The following is a 23,179-nucleotide window of genomic DNA, read 5'->3' on the forward strand; positions in this document are numbered from 1 at the left end:
TGTACTAATAGTTTATAATTTGGTTATAAACTTTTTATTAACCCCCAAATAAAAAACAATATTAATGGCCCTTTAAAACAAACAGCTCAGACAGATGATTATACCAAAATGTATTAATGTTTGTGGCAATGTACCTATGCTTTTAACCTGGAATTAATAAAGTATTTTGTTTTTTTTTTTGTCCTTCTCTTTTTGGTGCTTCTTGTTGTGCGGCTGTGCACTCTTTTGTGTATGTACTTTCTTTGGCCATTTCAGCCAAAGAAAGTACATATTATTGTGGACTGTTCCACCTTCCACTTTCCGTGGATCTACAGCATTCACCAGGACCCGCGGCAGCGAGGAGAGTGTGTGTGGACAAAATGTATTAATCGTTTAACATAGCTGAGGGTTTTTATTATATATGCAAGTCTAATATAGATATGACAGGGCAAATATGACATGCTCATATCTTATCAAATAAAAATATTCAAATACGTTAAAGGATTAACTGGCATGAGGAGATATAATTAATTGGGTTTAGCAGAAAGCTCAGCTGCATACTCATAATAAAAATCTAATGTTCAGTAAATTTCAGCAAGCTTTATTCCTTAGTTTCTGTTTGTGACACTGACCTGGCTGGCTTCCTTGAGCAAGTTCAAGACTGTATCCATATGATAGAGCTCTTTGGGACATTGATTATGCAACCATGTTTGTGAAGAAACCAGAGTAACTTCTCTGTGTGATAAATTGATACAGGTAAAGATAATGCTTGAACCAAGATATCATCCTGGTATGGAGCTACCACTATTCCCTGGAGACAAATTACAGAAAGCAGAGTACCCAAAACCTTTGTAAACATTCTGTGAGTAGTAGCCAACCCGAAGAGAAGAGTCATATGTTCAGAAACGCAAACCATAGATAATGATGATGATCCGGATGGATCGGGATGTGAAGATACGCATCCTTCAGATATGCAGTATAATCAACATTAATTGCCCCTGAAGAACTAAGGGAAGAATTGATCTGATGGTCTCCATCTTGTAGGATGTTACTTTCAGAAATTTGTTTAAAGTCTTCAGATCCAATATTGGTCGAAACGTACCCTTCCTTTATTTAGGCATGCAGAGGTTTGAATAAAACCCCTTCTCTTGTTTGTTTTTTTAACGGGACTGGAGTAATCACCCCCATTGTTCTCCAGGTTTTGTACATATTGTAGAAAAGCTAGTCTCTTTTCTGTTATTTTTGAAATGTGAGACAGATTAAACCTTCCCTTTGGAGGTCTCAATTTGAAAGTCTATTCTGTACCCCTGAGACACATTTCTATGATCCAGGGATCCTGAACTGTTTCCAGGCATTGTGAAACTAGCTTAGCCTGCCCTCTACCAGAGATAAGTCTGGCACAGGGGCCACACCTTCAGGCGTTTGTTTTAATCCACAGAAGATTTTTTGTTCTGCTTGGATTAGGTTTCCAGGTAGTTTTTTGGCGTTTCTGGGGCAGATATAGGTAAACCTCTGATTCTTGTTCTGCCGAAAGTGACGAAAAAATCCACCTGATTTTCCTTTTTGCCTGGGCTTTTTGTTCTGTGGTAAAAAGCACCTTTACCACTTGTCACTGTAGAAAAGAAAATTTATGCTTACCTGATAAATTTGTTTCTTTTTAGACACGATGAGACCACGGATTTCATCCTTACTTGTGGGATTACGCCTCCTGGTTAGCAGGAGGCGAAGAGCACCACAGTAGAGCTGTATATATAGCTCCTCCCTTCCCTCCCACTCATTCGACCGAAGTTAGGAAGAGAAAGGAAAAGCCAAGGTGCAGAGGTGTCTGAAGTTTAACCAAAATAATAACCTGTCTCATAGAACAGGGCGAGCCGTGGACTCATGGTGTCTAAAAAGAAACAATTTTATCAGGTAAGCATAAATTTTATTTTATTTTTAAAGACACAATGAGTCCACGGATTTCATCCTTACTTGTGGGATACAATACCAAAGCTATAGTACACGGATGATAAGGGAAGGCACCAATGCTTGAAGAACCTTTCTCCCAAAAACAGCCTCAGCCGAGGCAAAGGTATCAAATTTGTAAAATTTAGAAAAAGTGTGAAGAGAGGACCAAGTTGCAGCCTTGCAAATCTGCTCAACAGAAGCATCATTTTTGAATGCCCATAAGGAAGCAACAGCCCTAGTGGAAGAAGCCGTAATTTTTACAGGAGGCTGCTGTCCAGCAGTCTCATATGCAAAATGGATGATACCCTTCAGCCAAAAAGAAAGAGAGGTAGCCGTAGCTTTCTGACCCTTACGTTTTCACGAAAAAACAACAAATAAAGAAGACGATTGTCGAAAGTCCTTAGTCGCTTGTAAGTAAAATTGTAAAGCACGGACTACGTCCAAAATGTGTAGCAGGCGTTCCTTCTGAGAAGAAGGATTAGGACACAAGGAAGGAACAACAATATCCTGATTAATGTTCTTGTCTGAAACAACTTTAGGAAGAAAACCAAGTTTAGTACGTAACACCACCTTATCCGAATGAAAAATAAGGTAAGGAGAATTATATTGTAATGCCGAAAGCTCAGACACTCTTCGAGCAGAAGAAATGCCAACAAGAAACAAAACTTTCCAAGATAACTTAATATCTATGGAATGCATAGGTTCAAACGGAACCCCTTGAAGAACTTTAAGAACTAAATTTAAACTCCATTTTAATCAAAGCCCGACAAAAAGATTGAATATCCGGTACATCTGCCAGACGCTTGTGCAGCAAAATAGATAAGGCAGAGATCTGACCCTTTAGGGAACTCGCTGATAACCCCTTCTCCAATCCTTCCTGACTAAATCCTGGGAATCCTAACTCTACTCCATGAGTAGCCCTTGGATTCACACCAATAAAGATATTTGCGCCATATCTTATGGTAAATCTTCCTAGTTACTGGCCTACACGCCTGAATTAAGGTATCTATGACCGAATCAGAAAACCCTCGCTTGGATAAGATTAAGCGTTCAATCTCCAAGCAGTCAGCTGCAGAGAAACTAGATTCGGGTGACGGAAGGGACCCTCAATGAGAAGGTCCTTCCTCAATGGAAGCTTCCAAGGTGGCAGAGATGACATGTCCACCAGATTGGCATACCAAATCCTGCGAGGCCACCCAGGAGCAATGAGGATAACTGATGCCCTCTCCTGTTTGATTTGAGCAATAACCCGGGGAAGGAGCGCAAACGGGGGGAATAGATATGCTAGGCTGAAAGACCAAGGAACTGCCAAGGCAACTATCAGCTCGGCCTGGGGGTCCCTGGACCTGGACCCGTATCTCGGAAACTTGGCATGCTGATGAGATGCCATGTGATCCAACTCCGGCCGACCCCATCTGAGAATCAGGTTGGAGAATATTTCCGGATGGAGTTCCTACTCTCCTGGATGAAAAGTCTGCCTGCTCAGAAACTCTGCCTACCAGTTGTCCACCCCTGGGATGTAGATCACCGACAGATGGCAAGAATGGGCCTCCGCCCACTGGATTATCTTGGCCACTTCGGTAATCGCTAAGGAACTCCTTGTACCTCCCTGATGATTGATGTAAGCCACCGTTGTTATGTGGTCCGACTGGAATCTGATGAATTTTGCCGAAGCCAACTGAGGCCAGGCCTGAAGCGCATTGAAAATCCATACTCCATACTCCCTGAGCCTTTAAAGAGCCCCAGACTGCTCCCCATACCCTATCACTAACGTAGACAAAGAGAATGACTAGAGTGGGAGGGAAGGGAGCAGCTATATATATACAGCTCTGCTGTGGTGATCTTTGCCTCCTCCTGCTGACCAGGAGGCGTAATCACACAAGTAAGGATGAAATCCGTGGACTCATCGTGTCTTTAAAAAGAAATAATGGCGTTCAATCTTGGACCGAATAAATTATTTCCCTTAAAAGCCAAACTCAATTATCTAGACTTGGAAACCATGTCCGCCGACCATGATTTAAAGGGATAGTCAATTCCAAAATAAACTTTCATGATTCAAATAGGGCAATATTCTTTAGAAATCAACTCTGATGACTGACGAAAGTCCTTAGTAGTGTGAAGGTAAGAACTTCAACGCCCTGACCACATCCAAATTATGCAACAACCTCTCCATGGAGGATGACTGATTGGGACAAAGGCGGCACCACAATTTCTTGGTTAATTTTATGGGTGTTAACTACCTTGGGTAAGAACCCCAGCTGTGTCCTCAGAACAGCCTTATTGGAATGAAACACCAAGTATGATGGGTCGCACTGTAAAGCAGATAATTCTGACACTCTGCGAGCAGAGGAAATGGCTAACAAATCCACCTTCCAAGTGAGTAACTTAATATCAACAGAATGCTCAAACGGAACCCATTGAAGAACTCTAAAAACCAAGTTAAAGGGACAGTCTACATCAGAATCCCTATATTACCCATTCCCCAATTGTGCATAACCAGCACAGTTAAATTAATACACCTTTTACCTGATTGTATCTAAGCCTCTTTTAGACTACCCACTTATTTCAGTTCTTTTGACAAACTTGCATTTTAACCAATCAGTGCTGACTACTAGGTAACTCCACGGGCATAAGCACAATGTTATCTCTATGGCACACATTAACGCCCTCTAGTAGTGACATTTTTTTAAAATGCATTCAGATAAGAGGCGGTCTTCAAGGGCTAAGAAATTAGCATATGAAACTTCCTAGGTTTAGCTTTCAACTAAGAATACCAAGAGAACAAAGCAAAATTGATGATAAAAGTAAATTGGAAAGTTGTTTCATGATTTAGATAGGGCATGTAATTTTAAAGTTTACTTTTAACTAGACTGTACCTTTAAGGCTCCATGGAGGAGCAACAGGCTTGAAGACAGGTTTAATTCTGGCCATAGCCTGAACAAACTCTTGAACGTCTGGCAAACGAGCCAGCTTCTTATGTAACAAAACTGAAAGGGCAGAGATCTGACCCTCAATGGAACTGGCCGACAGGCCGTTCTCCAGACCATCCTGGAGAAATAGCTAAATATGTGGAATCTTCACCCTGTGCCAAGCGAATCCACGCTGATAACACCAGTATAAGTAAGACCTCTAGACCTTGTAATAAATGCGTCTGGTAACAGGCTTGCGTGCCTGAATGAATCAATCACCTTCTCAGAGAGTCCTCTCTGGGACAAAATTAACCGTTCAATCTCCAGGCAGTATCTAGATTTCAATAGAAGAACAAAGAATGCTGAGGCAACCGTCATGGAGGAGCAGAAGACATGTTCACTAGGTCTACATACCAAGTCCTGCATGGCCACGCAGGAGCCAGAAGAATGGTTGAGATTCACTTCTGTTTAATCCTAGCTACCTTGGGGGCAATAGCACAATCGGAGCAAACCGATAAACTATATTGAAGTGTCAGGGAAACACCAGGGCGACCACCAACTCTGCCTGAGGGTCTCTGGATCTTGACTCTTATCTGTGCAGCTTGGCATTGAAACTGGAAGCTATCAGATCTATCTCCAGACAACCCCATCTGCGTGTGATCTCGGAGAACACCTCTTGATTTAGGGACCACTACCCTGAATGGAGTCTGTTTGCTCAGAAAACCCGCTTCCCAATTCTCCATGCCTGGAATGTGGATGGCTGATATTGGACAATGATATGTCTCCATCCACTGAAGGATGTGAGACACCTCCTGCATCACCAAAAAACTCAAGTGTTTCACCCTGATGGTTGATGTAAGCCATGGTAGTGATGTTGTCCAATTGAAATCGGATATAGTGGGCAGAACGCAGCTGAGGTCACACTTGCAGAGCATTGAAAATGGCCCTCAATTCCAGAATGTTGATTGGAATAGACAATTCCTTGGGGCACCAGGTTCTCTGGGCTCTCAGGGAACCCCACACAGTGCCCCATCAGGACAAGCTGGCACCTGTGGTAATAAATTACCCAGGAAGGATGGAGGAAGCACATACCCTGAAGAACAGAATGAGTCAGAGACTGCACCAATCGAGACTACCTCTCGTCTGGGCGTTCAAGTATATTACCGTTGACAGGTTTGAATGGTTCCCATTCCACTGTCTGAGCATACACAACTGTAGAGGTCTCAGATGAAATCGAGCAAACGGAATAGCACCCGAAGCTGCAATCATAAGACCTACCACTTCCATGCATTGAGCCACCGAAGGCTGAGCAGTAGACTGGAGAAGATGACAAGCCGTCTGAAGTTTCTCTCTGCGCTGATCTGTGAAATAAATGCTCATGCAGATGGAATCTATGATGATCCCCAGGAAGTGAACCTTTGTAGTAGGGACAAGGGAACTCTTTTCAAGGTTTCTCAGTGTGAGCTTTTGCTACAGGTAAAGATGGTGCCTGAACCAAGATATCATTTACAGTAGGGAGCTACTGCAATACCCTGGAGTCACATTGTGGCCAGCAGAGCCCCTAGTACTTTGGCCTAGCTACAGCTCCTCTGGTATTTAACAAACGGGAGAGCAAAAACTGGTAGTGCTCGTCTAAGAAGGCAAACCGAAGATATCAGTAGTGATCTTAGTGAATCGGGATATGAAGGTACGCGTCCTTCAGATCTATGGTAGCCATGAATTGACCCTCCTGAAAGAGAGGGAGGATGGCCCTTGTAATCTCCATCTTGTTGAGACTCTGTAAATCTAGGATAAGATGGATTGTGCCCTCTTTCTTGGGAACAAGAAAGAGGTTTGAGTAAAACCCTTTTCCCCTCTCTGGCTGAGGTACCGGGGGTCACCATACTCATAGCTATTAAGTCGTCCACACAGTGAAGTAATGCTGACTTCTTTTCCGGGTTCCCTGAAAACATGGAAAGAAAAAATCAGTTCTGTGGGAAAGAGAACAAAAACTTATACGATAAACCTGAGAGATGATGTCCAGCACCCAAGGGTCCTGAACCGACAGGACAAAGATAGTCTGGCCCCCACGTGACCTAATTCCATGTCGGGAGCGACCCCTTTATGTGGACTTATTATCTGGGGCCGGTTTCTTGGGCTGCTTATTCCTGCACCACCCTAGGGTGGGCTTCTAGGTACTTCTTGGTAAATCAGTCTGATCGAGTCCAAGCCCAGACCGAAAAGTGATTTGCCCTTGAACGACAAAGATAGGAGTAGTGACTTAGAAATCATATCTGCTAACCAGAACTTGAGGCATAAAGCCCTTCAAGCAAGTACAGCAAAGCTAGAATTCTAAGCATTGATGCAGATAATCCAAATAATGTCATCACAGATAAATGAGCTAGCCGTCCTTAAGGATTGTATATGATCCTGGACCTCTTCCAGGGGTGATTCAACTATAATCAGGTCCGACAAGAACTAACACCAGAATTTCACATCTCTAGCCACAGTAGCGATTACCACTGCCAACTGAAAAAGAGCAAGACTGAAGGAAAACCTTCCTCAGGTATCAATCCAGCTTTCTGTCTAGAGGGTCCCTGAAGGACGTGCTATCCTCTAGGGGGATTGTAGTGCGTTTACCCAGGGTGGATACAGCTCCATAAACCTTGGTCACAGTATTCCACACTTCCAAATGCAGAGCTGGAACAGGAAACATCTTCCTGAAAGTAGAAGAGGGAGAGAAGGGTACCCCAGGTCTCTCCAACTCATTGGAGATGATATCCACAATTACTGAAGGTACTGGGAACACCTCTGGGGTTCTTAGCTTAGGTCTGAAAACCAAATCCAGCCTCAGTTTGGTTTTCCTCAGAAGGCTTTGATGTGAATACACCCAGAGAAGAGAAAACCTTCTTGAGCAAATGTCTTAACTGCTTTATTTTGAATCTAAATGTGACCTCCCCAGAGTCCCACTCCGATTCATTGGAGGCGTCAGAGGATGAAAGTTTCCGCTCAGAGCTGACCAAGGGTTCCTTATCGGAAAAATTTCAAAAATTGTCTGCAGTAGCCTCTCAGCCTGACCGATAGGACTATGTTCTGGAGAACAGCGTTTACATTTTCTCTTGCTTTTCCCTGTTATAGGCATAGAGCTCAGGACAGCAGTAACTGCAGATTGAAAAATCATAGGGAAAAGGGCTGACTCCAGCCTGAGTCACGCTATTAGAGTCACAGCGTCTCAGTCTGCAGGATGGAAATGTCCGCGCAGGCAGAGGTCTGCAATTCCAGAGCGTTCTGGAGTAGAAAAGTAGTGTGGGGATCCCTCTGTGACCTGCATGCTAGGGCCTCCTGAGTGAGAATACAGGACAGTTGACAGGCATTAGCGGCATTGTTGTGCTGGAGGGCACACCATATGCATCCTGTATAGCATACACTTATTTATATCAAAAGAGGGGGTTGAGGAAGTTTCCACTTGACTAGATTTTAGCATGACAGAGAAAAATATATGTCTGTGTGTGGCGATGGTACATACATGAGCCCCACAGCAAGAAAACCCAGGAGTTCTAGACACAAATCTACTGTACCCCAATGCCCTGTTTAGGGCGTCTTAGCACATTGGTGACCAGCTTGGCTGCGCTGTTACCGCTCTCCCAGTTCTGCTGCACAGTAGTTTTCATCGTAAGTGGCGCGGTCTACCTATCCCAGAGTAGTGGTTGGCTCTAACCAGCAAGCAACATAAAGCCTTTGGGCTCGTTCTGCTCAGTAAACTGCATTTCAGTAGTGTGCACGCTGTCCGCATAGAAAGTCCAGTCAGAGGACTCTGTTACCGTTGCACAGATGCTGCCCCATTTACTGAAACAGTATGTCATAAAATAAGTACTCAGGTCTAAGAGTGTCCCACACTAGGACTTTGACATAACTGTATAGATAATCATTTTGCGCGCATTAGCGCTCTTACGAATCGGCCATGGCAAACAGACAACCAACCGGCATCACAGAGTTCAGAGACTCATGTAAACCTATCCCAAAGTTATGCTTAAAAGGGGGATTGCAGCCAGGTTTCAACCTGCTTAGGCTTGAAATGACAGTCAGGTTAACACTGAGCCATCATAGCTTACATTCAATTCTCACAGTAAACCATAGTATGACATCCTTTCTATTAAACACCTTGCCAGGAGAGAGGGAAGAACTTACCCATAGCACTAGGTCTGGAAAATTAGTGAAATTTACACCGCAATTCCTGACAGGGGATCTAGCATAGAGTATCTGGAAACAGGCATGGGAGCTTCCAACGACGACCAGAACTAATATATACCATTACTCCACCTCAAGAATTACATGGTAAAATGAATCCCCAACTATCTTGAAGGAATTACTATCCATTTAAGAGCAAAATTCATCCTTTCTTGATCAATTTCTTTATCTTCTGCAGGGGACCTCTCTTTGCCTACTGACATGACACAAGGTGAAGAACTACTGGGAGGGTAGGGGAAGTGGGAGGGATACTTCAATGTTCTGTTTGGGGTGTCTTTGTCTCCTCCTGGTGGCCAAGTAAAGTATTTACCATAGGTTATGAATGTTTTTGTGGACTCTCGCTGCTAATAGAAGGAAAACCTTCTTGCACAAAAGACATTTGTAGGAATAATTATGCCCATTTGTATATCTCTTGATAAAGCAGTAGTAGGTGTAGCACTCCCAGTCTGCTCCATTGTAAAAAAAAAAAACCAATATAGATCTTAGAAAATACAAAGTATATAAAAAAACTATATTGAAATAAGCTATATAGTATGTTTGTTATATGCTGATTAATATGTATTATAACCGTGGTAAAGTTCCATTAACACCAAAGTCAGAGTAGAAATGTTCCCAAAAATTGCTAAATTATTAGTATAACTGTACTAAAATATTAGCTTAGCTCCGGTAGAGTGCCTCACCCCCTCTAAACAATAAACCATATGCGACTTGCAAGATTGTTAATCGACTGCACATGTGTGCGAAATGTTCTGCTGTGCACTAAGTTTCGCAAAGGAAAAAAGGCAGAAACTACACTAAGGCATGTTCAGAAAACTGACAGGCCACCCCTCCTCTGACTATGCAGGCATGGCGACGCCGGTCTAAGTGGTATACTCTGTGCCCCGCTTCTAAAACGGAGCACGGAGTAATGGAAAACAGAATTTATGCTTACCTGATAAATTACTTTCTCCAACGGTGTGTCCGGTCCACGGCGTCATCCTTACTTGTGGGATATTCTCTTCCCCAACAGGAAATGGCAAAGAGTCCCAGCAAAGCTGGCCATATAGTCCCTCCTAGGCTCCGCCCACCCCAGTCATTCGACCGACGGACAGGAGGAAATATATATAGGAGAAACCATATGGTACCGTGGTGACTGTAGTTAGAGAAAATAATTCATCAGACCTGATTAAAAAAACCAGGGCGGGCCGTGGACCGGACACACCGTTGGAGAAAGTAATTTATCAGGTAAGCATAAATTCTGTTTTCTCCAACATTGGTGTGTCCGGTCCACTGCGTCATCCTTACTTGTGGGAACCAATACCAAAGCTTTAGGACACGGATGAAGGGAGGGAGCAAATCAGGTTACCTAAACGGAAGGCACCACAGCTTGCAAAACCTTTCTCCCAAAAATAGCCTCCGAAGAAGCAAAAGTATCAAATTTGTAAAATTTGGCAAAAGTGTGCAGTGAAGACCAAGTCGCTGCCTTACATATCTGGTCAACAGAAGCCTCGTTCTTGAAGGCCCATGTGGAAGCCACAGCCCTAGTGGAGTGAGCTGTGATTCTTTCAGGAGGCTGCCGTCCGGCAGTCTCATAAGCCAATCGGATGATGCTTTTAAGCCAAAAGGAAAGAGAGGTAGAAGTCACTTTTTGACCTCTCCTTTTACCAGAATAAACAACAAACAAGGAAGATGTTTGTCTGAAATCTTTTGTAGCCTCTAAATAGAATTTTAGAGCACGGACTACGTCCAAATTGTGTAACAAACGTTCCTTCTTTGAAACTGGATTCGGACACAAAGAAGGTACAACTATCTCCTGGTTAATATTTTTGTTAGAAACAACCTTAGGAAGAAAACCAGGCTTAGTACGCAAAACCACCTTATCTGCATAGAACACCAGATAGGGCGGAGAACACTGCAGAGCAGATAACTCTGAAACTCTTCTAGTAGAAGAAATTGCAACCAAAAACAAAACTTTCCAAGATAGTAACTTAATATCTATGGAATGTAAAGGTTCAAACGGAACCCCTTGAAGAACTGAAAGAACTAGATTTAGACTCCAGGGGGGAGTCAAAGGTCTGTAAACAGGCTTGATCCTAACCAGAGCCTGAACAAATGCTTGAACATCTGGTACAGCTGCCAGTCTTTTGTGTAGTAAGACAGATAAAGCAGAGATCTGTCCCTTTAGAGAACTTGCAGATAATCCTTTCTCCAAACCTTCTTGTAGAAAGGAGAGAATCTTAGGAATTTTTATCTTATTCCATGGGAATCCTTTGGATTCACACCAACAGATATATTTTTTCCATATTTTATGGTAAATCTTTCTAGTTACCGGTTTTCTGGCCTGAACCAGAGTATCTATCACAGAATCTGAAAACCCACGCTTCGATAGAATCAAGCGTTCAATCTCCAAGCCGTCAGCTGGAGGGAGACCAGATTTGGATGTTCGAATGGACCCTGAACAAGAAGGTCCTGTCTCAAAGGTAGCTTCCATGGTGGAGCCGATGACATATTCACCAGGTCTGCATACCAAGTCCTGCGTGGCCACGCAGGAGCTATCAAGATCACCGAGGCCCTCTCCTGATTGATCCTGGCTACCAGCCTGGGAATGAGAGGAAACGGTGGAAATACATAAGCTAGGTTGAAGGTCCAAGGTGCTACTAGTGCATCTACTAGAGTCGCCTTGGGATCCCTGGATCTGGACCCGTAGCAAGGAACCTTGAAGTTCTGACGAGACGCCATCAGATCCATGTCTGGAATGCCCCATAATTGAGTTATTTGGGCAAAGATCTCCGGATGGAGTTCCCACTCCCCCGGATGGAATGTCTGACGACTCAGAAAATCCGCCTCCCAGTTTTCCACACCTGGGATGTGGATCGCAGACAGGTGGCAGGAGTGATCCTCCGCCCATTGAATTATTTTGGTCACTTCTTTCATCGCCAGGGAACTCCTTGTTCCCCCCTGATGATTGACATACGGTCGTCATGTTGTCTGATTGGAACCTTATGAATCTGGCCTTTGCTAGTTGAGGCCAAGCCCTGAGAGCATTGAATATCGCTCTGAGTTCCAGAATGTTTATCGGGAGAAGAGACTCTTCCCGAGACCATAGACCCTGAGCTTTTAGGGATTCCCAGACCGCGCCCCAGCCCACTAGACTGGCGTCGGTCGTGACAATGACCCACTCTGGTCTGCGGAAGCTCATTCCCTGGGACAGATGGTCCAGGGTCAGCCACCAACGGAGTGAATCTCTGGTCTTCTGATCTACTTGAATCATTGGAGACAAGTCTGTATAGTCCCCATTCCACTGTTTGAGCATGCACAGTTGTAATGGTCTTAGATGAATTCGTGCAAAAGGAACTATGTCCATTGTTGCAACCATCAACCCTACTACTTCCATGCACTGCGCTATGGAAGGACGAGGAACAGAATGAAGCACTTGACAAGAGCTTAGAAGTTTTGATTTTCTGACTTCTGTCAGAAAAATCCTCATTTCTAAGGAATATATTATTGTTCCCAAGAAGGGAACTCTTGTTGATGGAGACAGAGAACTTTTTTCTATGTTCACCTTCCATCCGTGTGATCTGAGAAAAGCTAGAACTATGTCTGTATGAGCCTTTGCTTTTGACAGGGACGACGCTTGTATTAGAATGTCGTCCAAGTAAGGTACTACTGCAATGCCCCTCGGTCTTAGAACCGCTAGAAGGGATCCTAGCACCTTTGTGAAAATCCTTGGAGCAGTGGCTAACCCGAATGGAAGGGCCACAAACTGGTAATGCTTGTCCAGAAAAGCGAACCTTAGGAACTGATGATGTTCTTTGTGGATAGGAATATGTAGGTACGCATCCTTTAGATCCACGGTAGTCATAAATTGACTTTCCTGGATAGTGGGTAGAATCGTTCGAATGGTTTCCATCTTGAACGATGGTACCCTGAGAAATTTGTTTAGGATCTTCAAATCCAAAATTGGTCTGAAAGTTCCCTCTTTTTTGGGAACTACGAACAGATTGGAATAAAATCCCATTCCTTGTTCCTTTATTGGAACTGGATGTATCACTCCCATCTTTAACAGGTCTTCTACACAATGTAAGAATGCCTGTCTCTTTATTTGGTTTGAGGATAAGTGAGACATGTGGAACCTTCCCCTTGGGGGTAGTTCCTTGAATTACAGGAGATAACCCTGAGAAACTATTTCTAGCGCCCAGGGATCCTGAACATCTCTTGCCCAAGTCTGAGCAAAGAGAGAGAGTCTGCCCCCCACTAGATCCGGTCCCGGATCGGGGGCTACTCCTTCATGCTGTTTTGTTAGCAGCGGCAGGCTTCTTGGCCTGCTTACCCTTGTTCCAGCCTTGCATCGGTTTCCAGGCTGGTTTGGGTTGTGAGGCATTACCCTCTTGCCTAGAGGATGCAGAATTAGAGGCCGGTCCGTTCCTGAAATTGCGAAAGGAACGAAAATTAGACTTATTTTTAGCCTTGAAAGACCTATCTTGTGGGAGGGCGTGGCCCTTTCCTCCAGTGATGTCTGAAATAATCTCTTTCAATTCTGGTCCAAATAGAGTTTTACCTTTGAAAGGGATGTTAAGCAATTTTGTCTTGGATGACACATCCGCTGACCAAGACTTTAGCCAAAGCGCTCTGCGCGCCACGATAGCAAACCCTGAATTTTTCGCCGCTAATCTAGCTAATTGCAAAGCGGCATCTAAAATAAAAGAGTTAGCCAATTTAAGTGCGTGAACTCTGTCCATAACCTCCTCATATGGAGTCTCTCTACTGAGCGACTTTTCTAGTTCCTCGAACCAGAACCACGCTGCTGTAGTGACAGGAACAATGCACGAAATTGGTTGTAGAAGGTAACCTTGCTGTACAAAAATCTTTTTAAGCAAACCCTCCAATTTTTTATCCATAGGATCTTTGAAAGCACAACTATCTTCGATAGGAATAGTAGTGCGTTTGTTTAGAGTAGAAACTGCCCCCTCGACCTTAGGGACTGTCTGCCATAAGTCCTTTCTGGGGTCGACCATAGGAAATAATTTCTTAAATATAGGGGGGGGAACAAAAGGTATGCCGGGCTTTTCCCACTAGTTATTTACTATGTCCGCCACCCGCTTGGGTATAGGAAAACCTCTAGGAACTTGTCCATCTTGCATAATTTCTCTGGAATGACCAAGTTGTCACAATCATCCAGAGTAGATAACACCTCCTTAAGCAGTGCGCGGAGATGTTCTAATTTAAATTTAAATGTCACAACATCAGGTTCAGCTTGTTGAGAAATCTTTCCTGAATCTGAGATTTCTCCATCTGACAAAACCTCCCTCATGGCCCCTTCAGATTGGTGTGAGGGTATGACAGAACAATTATCATCAGCGCCCTCCTGCTCCTCAGTGTTTAAAACAGAGCAATCGCGCTTTCTCTGATAAGTAGGCATTTTGGATAAAATATTTGCTATGGAATTATCCATTACAGCCGTTAATTGTTGCATGGTAATAAGCATTGGCGCACTAGATGTACTAGGGGCCTCCTGCATGGGCAAAACTGGTGTAGACACAGTAGGAGATGATGTAGTATCATGTTTACTCCCCTCATCTGAGGAATCATCTTGGGCAATTTCATTATCTGTGGCAGTACTGTCCTTATTTTGTTTGGACGCTATGGCACAATTATCACATAAATTTAAATGGGGAGACACATGGGCTTTCATACATATAGAACATAGCTTATCTGAAGGTACAGACATGTTAAACAGGCTTAAACTTGTCAACAAAGCACAAAAAACGTTTTAAAACAAAACCGTTACTGTCTCTTTAAATTTTAAACAGAAAACACTTTATTACTGAATATGTGAAATATGTGAATAAGTATGAAGGAATTGTTCAAAAATTACCAAAATTTCACCACAGTGTCTTAAAGCATTAATAGTATTGCACACCAAATTTCAGAGCTTTAACCCTTAAAATAACGGAACCGGACCCCTATACAGTCCCAGCTATAGTCTTTGCTGAGACCCAACCAAGCCCAGAGGGGAATACGATACCAATTGACGCCTTCTAGAAGCTTTTCCAGCAATTTTAAGATCCTCACACATGCATCTGCATGCCCTGCTCTCAAAAAACAACTGCGCAGTAATGGCGCGAAAATGAGGCTCAGTCTATAACTAGGAAGGCCCCCTGACTGGAAAAGGTGTCTAACACAGTGCCTGCCGTTTAATAAACGTTCCCAAAGTTTATAAATGCAAATTGTCAGCATAAATATGCATAAAATGCCCAAATAAAGCAATCGATTTAGCCCATAAGAATGTCTACCAGTTTTTTAGCCCATAATAAGCCCTTTATTCTGTTTGTTTGACTAAGAAAATGGCTTACCGGTCCCTATGAGGGGAAATGACAGCCTTCCAGCATTACATGGTCTTGTTAGAAATATGGCTAGTCATACCTTAAGCAGAAAAGTCTGCTAACTGTTTCCCCCAACTGAAGTTACTTTATCTCAACAGTCCTGTGTGGAAACAGCAATCGATTTTAGTTACTGTCTGCTAAAATCATCTTCCTCTCACAAACAGAAATCTTCATCCTTACATACCAGCACTATTTTAAAATAACAAACACTTGATAGAAGAATAAAAACTACATTTAAACACCAAAAAACTCTTAACCATCTCCGTGGAGATGTTGCCTGTGCAACGGCAAAGAGAATGACTGGGGTGGGCGGAGCCTAGGAGGGACTATATGGCCAGCTTTGCTGGGACTCTTTGCCATTTCCTGTTGGGGAAGAGAATATCCCACAAGTAAGGATGACGCCGTGGACCGGACACACCAATGTTGGAGAAACTACATTAATAAAAAGTGCCCCTCAGACATCAATAAAAGTATGTACCACACACTTACATATGTTGTCCAAGCACTTATAAATATGGCCCCAAGACTTACCAAGTCCCTTGTGCACCCATCTGTGAGGTCCAGCACTGCTGGAACAAGTACATACTTGAGAAATAGGCAAACTGATCCTGCTACTGTAACTGACAGCCTAAGGGATCCCAATGCTTGTATTCATTTAGCCATGTTCAGAACTGGAGGAGGCTAGGTAACTTCCCAGCGACATCCAAGATCTGCTGTGAACAAAAACTTCACTTTTAGAAGAATTATGTTGTACCAGTAAAATCAAATTGACCATCTCTTCTGGGAACTATCCATTGAGGGTAATCCAGTATGACAAATAAGGAAAATAAAAAAATCATTAAAGGAATACTAAACCTAATTTTTTTCTTTCATGATTCAGAAAGAGCATGCAATTTTAAGCAACTTTCTAATTTATTCCTATTATCAATTTTTCTTCGTTCTCTTGCTATCTTTATTTAAAAAGCAGGAATGTAAAGCATAGGAGCTGGGCTATTTTTGGTTCAGAACCTGGGTTATGCATGCTTATTGGTATCTAAATGTCAATGTTAAATGTAATGCCTGTTTTTTTAAAAATTTGATTAAAAACAGGGGCACTTTAATTAATCAAAAACAAAATTTATGCTTACCTGATAAATTTCTCTCTCTTGTGGTGTATCCAGTCCACGGGTTCATCCATTACTTGTGGGATATTCTCCTTCCCAACAGGAAGTTGCAAGAGGACACCCACAGCAGAGCTGTCTATATAGCTCCTCCCCTAACTGCCACCCCCAGTCATTCGACCGAAGACAAGCAAGAAAAAAGGAGAAACTATAGGGTGCAGTGGTGACTGTAGTTTAAAAATAAAAAACACCTGTCTTAAAGTGACAGGGCGGGCCGTGGACTGGATACACCACAAGAGAAAGAAATTTATCAGGTAAGCATATATTTTGTTTTCTCTTGTAAGGTGTATCCAGTCCACGGGTTCATCCACTACTTGTGGGATACCAATACCAAAGCTTTAGGACACGGATGAAGGGAGGGACAAGGCAGGAACTTAAACGGAAGGCACCACTGCCTGCAAGACCTTTCTCCCAAAAATAGCCTCCGAGGAAGCAAAAGTATCAAATTTGTAGAATTTAGAAAACGTATGAAGCAAAGACCAAGTCGCTGCCTTACAAATCTGTTCAACAGAGGCCTCATTTTTAAAAGCCCATGTGGAAGCTACCGCTCTAGTGGAATGAGCTGTAATTCTTTCAGGAGGCTGCTGGCCAGCAGTCTCATAAGCTAAACGGATTATGCTTCTCAGCCAAAAAGAAAGATGCCGAAGCCTTTTGGCCTCTCCTCTGTCCAGAGTAGACAACAAGCAATGCAGATGTTTGACGAAAATCCTTAGTAGCTTGTAAATAAAACTTTAAAGCACGAACCACGTCAAGATTGTGTAATAGACGTTCCTTCTTTGAAGAAGGATTAGGACACAGTGACGGAACAACAATCTCCTGATTGATATTCTTATTAGATACCACCTTAGGAAGAAACCCAGGTTTGGTACGCAAAACTACCTTATCTGCATGGAAGATCAGATAAGGGGAATCACACTGTAAGGCAGATAAATCTGAAACTCTTCAAGCCGAAGAGATAGCTACCAAAAACAGAACTTTCCAAGATAAAAGCTTGATATCTATGGAATGCAGAGGTTCAAACGGAACCCCTTGAAGAACTTTAAGAACTAAATTTAAACTCCATGGCGGAGCAACAGGTTTAAAACACAGGCTTGATTCTAACTAAAGCCTGACAAAACGCCTGAACATCTGGAACATCTGCCAGGCGCTTGTGCAGAAGAATAGACAGAGCAGAAATCTGTCCCTTTAAGGAACTAGCTGACAATGCCTTCTCCAATCCTTCTTGGAGAAAGGATAATATCCTAGGAATCCTGACTTTACTCCGTGAGTAATCCTTGGATTCACACCAATGAAGATATTTACACCATATCTTATGATATGATTTTCCTGGTGACAGGCTTTCGAGCCTGAATTAAGGTATCAATGACCGACTCGGAGAAACCACGTTTTGATAAAATCAAGCGTTCAATCTTCAAGCAGTCAGCCGCAGAGAAATAAGATTTGGATGTTTGAATGGACCTTGGAGTAGAAGGTCCTGCCTCAGCGGCAGAGTCCATGGTGGAAGGGATGACATGTCCACCAGATCTGCATACCAAGTCCTGCGTGGCCACGCAGGTGCTATCAAAATCACCGAAGCTCTCTCCTGCTTGATCTTGGCAAACAGACGAGGGAGGAGAGGAAATGGTGGGAACACATAAGCCAGGCTGAAGGACCAAGGCACTGCTAGAGCATCTATCAGCGCTGCCTGGGGATCCCTTGACCTGGACCCGTAACAAGGAAGCTTGGTGTTCTGACGAGACGCCATCAGATCCAGTTCTGGTTTGCCCCATAGTTGAATCAGCTGGGCAAATACCTCCGGATGTAGCTCCCACTCCCCCGGATGAAAAGTCTGCCGACTTAGAAAATCCGCCTCCCAGTTCTCTACTCCTGGGATATGGATAGCTGAGAGATGGCAAGAGTGAACCTCTGCCCATAGAATTATCTTTGAAACCTCCAACATTGCCAGGGGGCTTCTTGTTCCCCCCTGATGGTTGATATAGGCTACAGTCGTGATATTGTCCGACTGAAATCTGATGAACCTGACCGCAGCTAGTTGAGGCAAAGCCTGAAGAGCATTGAATATCGCTCTCAGTTCCAGAATGTTTATCGGAAGGAGGGCTTCCTCCTGAGTCCACGAATTCTGAGCTTTCAGGGAGTTCCAGACTGCGCCCCAGCCCAGAAGGCTGGCATCTGTCGTCACTATAGTCCACTCTGGCCTGCGGAAACTCATTCCCCTGGACAGATGGACCCGAGATAACCACCAGAGAAGAGAATCCCTGGTCTCTTGATCCAGATTTAGCAGAGGGGACAAATCTGTGTAATCCCCATTCCACTGATTGAGCATGCAAAGTTGCAGTGGTCTGAGATGTAGGCGGGCAAACGGAACTATGTCCATTGCCGCTACCATTAGGCCGATTACTTCCATACACTGAGCCACTGACGGTCGAGAAGTGGAATGAAGAGCACAGCAGGAAGTTAGAAGCTTTGATAACCTGACCTCTGTCAGAAAAATTTCCATTTCTACTGAATCTATCAGTGTTCCTAGGAAGGAAACTCTTGTGAGAGGGGAGAGAGAACTCTTTTCTTCGTTCACCTTCCACCCGTGAGACCTCAGAAAGGCCAGAACAATGTCCGTATGGGACTTGGCCATTTGAAAAGTCAACGCCTGTATCAGAATGTCGTCTAGGTAAGGAGCCACCGCTATGCCCCGTGGCTTTAGAACCGCCAGTAGGGACCCTAGAACCTTTGTAAAGATTCTTGGTGCCGTGGCTAACCCGAAGGGAAGAGCCACAAACTGGTAATGCCTGTCTAAGAAGGCGAACCTGAGGAACTGATGATGATCTCTGTGAATCGGAATGTGGAGATAAGCATCCTTTAAGTCCACGGTAGTCATATTTTGACCCTCCTGGATCATAGGGAGGATGGTTCGGATAGTCTCCATCTTGAAGGATGGGACCCTGAGAAATTTGTTTAGGATCTTGAGATCCAAGATTGGTCTGAAAGTTCCCTCTTTCTTGGGAACTATAAACAGATTTGAATAGAAGCCCTGCCCCTGTTCCTCCCCTGGAACTGGGTGGATCACTCCCATAACCAGTAGGTCTTGAACACAACGTAAGAATGCCTCTCTCTTTATCTGGTTTACAGATAATTGTGAGAGATGAAATCTCCCCTTTGGAGATGAAGCTTTGAAGTCCAGAAGATATCCCTGGGAAACAATCTCTAATGCCCAGGGATCCTGGACGTCTCTTGCCCAAGCCTGGGCGAAGAGAGAAAGTCAGGTTTCTTGGCCTGCTTCCCCTTGTTCCAAGCCTGGTTAGGTTTCCAGACTGGTTTGGACTGGGCGAAATTTCCCTCTTGTTTTGCATTAGAGGAAACTGAAGCTGCGCCACTCTTGAAGTTTCGAAAGGAACGAAAATTATTCTGTTTGGTCCTTAACTTATTGGACCTATCCTGAGGAAGGGCGTGACCTTTTCCTCCAGTAATATCAGAAATGATCTCCTTCAGACCGGGCCCAGATAGGGTCTGTCCCTTGAAGGGGATGTTAAGAAGCTTAGACTTTGAAGTAACGTCTGCTGACCAGGACTTAAGCCATAGCGCTCCAACGTGCCAAAATGGCAAAACCTGAATTCTTAGCTGTTAGCTTGGCTAAATGAAAAATGGCGTCAGAAATAAAGGAGTTAGCTAACTTAAGAGCTTTAATCCTGTCTAGAATATCGTCTAACGGGGTCTCCACCTGTAGAGCCTCCTCAAGAGACTCAAACCAAAAAGCCGCTGCAGCAGTAACTGGGGCAATGCATGCAAGAGGCTGGAGAATAAAACCTTGATGTATAAAAATTTTCTTAAGGAGACCCTCCAATTTTTTATCCATAGGATCTAGGAAAGCACAACTGTCCTCGACGGGGATAGTTGTACATTTAGCTAGGGTAGAGACTGCTCCCTCCACCTTAGGAACCGTCTGCCACAAGTGGGACTGGAAAAACATCAGTGTAAACAGGCACTGCAAAGTATTTGTCTATTTTACACAATTTCTCTGGAACCTCAATCGGGTCACAGTCATCCAGAGTCGCTAAAACCTCCCTAAGCAATAAGGGGAGGTGTTCAAGCTTAAATTTAAACGCTGTCATTTCAGAATCAGACTGAAGTAACGCTTTCCCTGAGTCTGAAATGTCACCCACAGATAGCTCACCTGCCTCGGGGCTTCTGAGTATTGTGAGGGTATATCGGACACAGGCATTAAAGCGTCAGAAAGCTCTGTATTAGTTCTATCCCCAGAGCTGTCTCGCTTTCCTTGTAGCCCTGGCAGTTTGGAGAATACCTCTGAGAGGGTAGCATTCATAACTGCCGCCATGTCCTGTAAGGTAAAAGAATTAGACGCGCTAGATGTACTTGGCGTCACTTGAGCGGGAGTTATAGGTTCTGACACATGGGGAGAGTTAGATGGCATAATCTCCCTCTTTTCAGTCAGAGAATCCCCTGGGGATAAATCTTTAAGCACCATAATATGGTCTTTATAGTTTATAGAAATTTCAGTACATTTGGTACACATTCTAAGAGGGGGTTCCACCATGGCTTCCAAACATATTGAACAAGGAGTTTCCTCTATGTCAGACATGTTTAACAGACTAGTAATGAGACAAGCAAGCTTAGAAAACACTTTAATAAAGGCGAAACAGCAATTAAACAAAAACGTTACTGTGCCTTTAAGAGAAAAAACTTAATTAACACTTAAACTGCAAAACAGTGTAAAAATACAGTAAAGTCTTTGAAATTTTTACAGTGTAAGGGACTAAAGCAACATTGCACACACTTGCAAATGGATGATTAACCCCTTAGGCCCCAAACCGGATTGAAAAATGTTAAAAAATGTTAAAAGTCAATTGAGCACCTTGCCACAGCTCTGCTGAGGCTCCTACCTGCCCTCAAATACGATTTTGTGCAGAAATAACCCCTTTGAAATGGTCCTCAGATGCCAGAGGACTCCTCTAGGGAAGCTGGATGTCTCAGTCTGAATTAAAACTGCGCAAGAGTGCTAAAATAGGCCCCTCCCACCATGTACTGGATGTCAGAGGGGCCTTAAGAAAATACTCCTAGGAATATCTGACTAGCCATGTGGAAACTAGGCCCCAAATAAAGACTTATATCCCTCAGAGAAAAAACGTCCTATTTATGAAATCATGTAAACGTTTTGTCACTAAGTAATATAAATATTAACATGAGCATTACCCTGTTTTGTAAGCATGATCCCAGTCGCTGTTAAATAAGTGCATCAGGCATACCTCAAATACACAAGGCTCTGTCAGCATTTTCTAGAACTTATTCATCTCTCTAGAAATAAAAATACTGAACATACCTCAAAGCAGGTAATCTGCAGACCGTTCCCCCAACTGAAGTTTTCCCATATTCTTCAGTTATGTGTGAGAACAGCAATGGACCTTAGTTACAAACCGCTAAGATCATCAAACCTCCAGGCAGAATTCTTCTTCTAATTTCTGCCTGAGAGTAAAACAGTACAACGCCGGTACCGTTTAAAAATAAAAAAATCTTGATTAAAGGTAAAACTACACTAAGTCACCACATATCTCTTGATACTTCCTTTCTTGTCCAGAGTTACAAGAGAATGACTGGGGGTGGCAGTTAGGGGAGGAGCTATATAGACAGCTCTCTTGTGGGTGTCCTCTTGCAACTTCCTGTTGGGAAGGAGAATATCCCACAAGTAATGGATGAACCCGTGGACTGGATATACCTTACAAGAAAAATTTAAAGATTTCACTTGTGTTGTGAAAATACTTACCTTTTAATCTTGACAGCCGCTCCAGCTTCCCCCGGTCGTCGCAAGCCTATTCCTACGTCAGAAATGGCGGAACGATCATCCTCCAATCACGGCTTCCCTCCCGGGGGAATTAGTGTCTGATTCAATGCCGTGATTGGAGGAAGCCGGATTCCTCATTTTAGACCCAGGAAGAGACTTTGAGACGGGCGGAGGAAGCGATGCAGCGGCTGTGAGGATTAAAAGGTAAGTATTTTCACAACACGAGTGAAACGTAAATTTAGTGTCCCTGTTTATAATCGAATTTTTAAAATCCGGCACTTTATCATCAAAATTTACATTCACTTTAAGCTCTGGTAGGGTGTCTTTGCTTCCTCCTGGTGGCAAGATGTTGAATTCCCAAGTGTAAGGATTGTGGACTCTCACTACCATTATAAAGAAAAGGAATATATGGAACAGAGACTCAGGCACCCCTCTAGGGAAGGCACATGCCTACTTCTCTGCCTATATGCAAATCTGGCCCTGAAGATGTTGCAAACAAGACAACAAAGGTTAGCTAAATCATCATGTGACTAAAAATTAAAAAAAAAAAAAAAAAAAAAGCAAATCTTTGTCTGCATTATGAAAACACATAGGCCAGTCAGTCTTACCCCATAGAGCAGCACACAATATTTCTGAATTGAATCTCTTCTTATACTTTCTTATCTCAGGAGTATCGCTGTGCGGTCTTGTGTTTGTTGGATTTACATTCACTACTGACCCCTTACGAGATTCATATTTCAATTGTTCTAACCGAGCGGCATCTCCACTGACGAAGGAGGCTATACAAAAAAATACAGATAACAATGG

At 43.4% G+C, this 23,179-nt stretch overlaps 1 protein-coding gene across 4 annotated transcripts in view; it reads right to left on the bottom strand.

Moving 5' to 3' along the window:
- The window catches only part of MINK1 (misshapen like kinase 1), a 675,211-nt gene that overhangs the window by 38,488 nt on the left and 613,544 nt on the right, over positions 1-23,179 (bottom strand). For all 4 annotated transcript variants that reach the window (XM_053718325.1, XM_053718327.1, XM_053718326.1 and 1 more), the window contains one exon: positions 22,981-23,151. In XM_053718325.1, coding sequence (XP_053574300.1) covers positions 22,981-23,151 — 171 coding nt within the window. The remainder of the gene's footprint in view (positions 1-22,980; positions 23,152-23,179) is intronic.

Source organism: Bombina bombina, chromosome 6 (assembly GCF_027579735.1).
Source record: "Bombina bombina isolate aBomBom1 chromosome 6, aBomBom1.pri, whole genome shotgun sequence".
Classification (NCBI taxonomy): domain Eukaryota; kingdom Metazoa; phylum Chordata; class Amphibia; order Anura; family Bombinatoridae; genus Bombina; species Bombina bombina.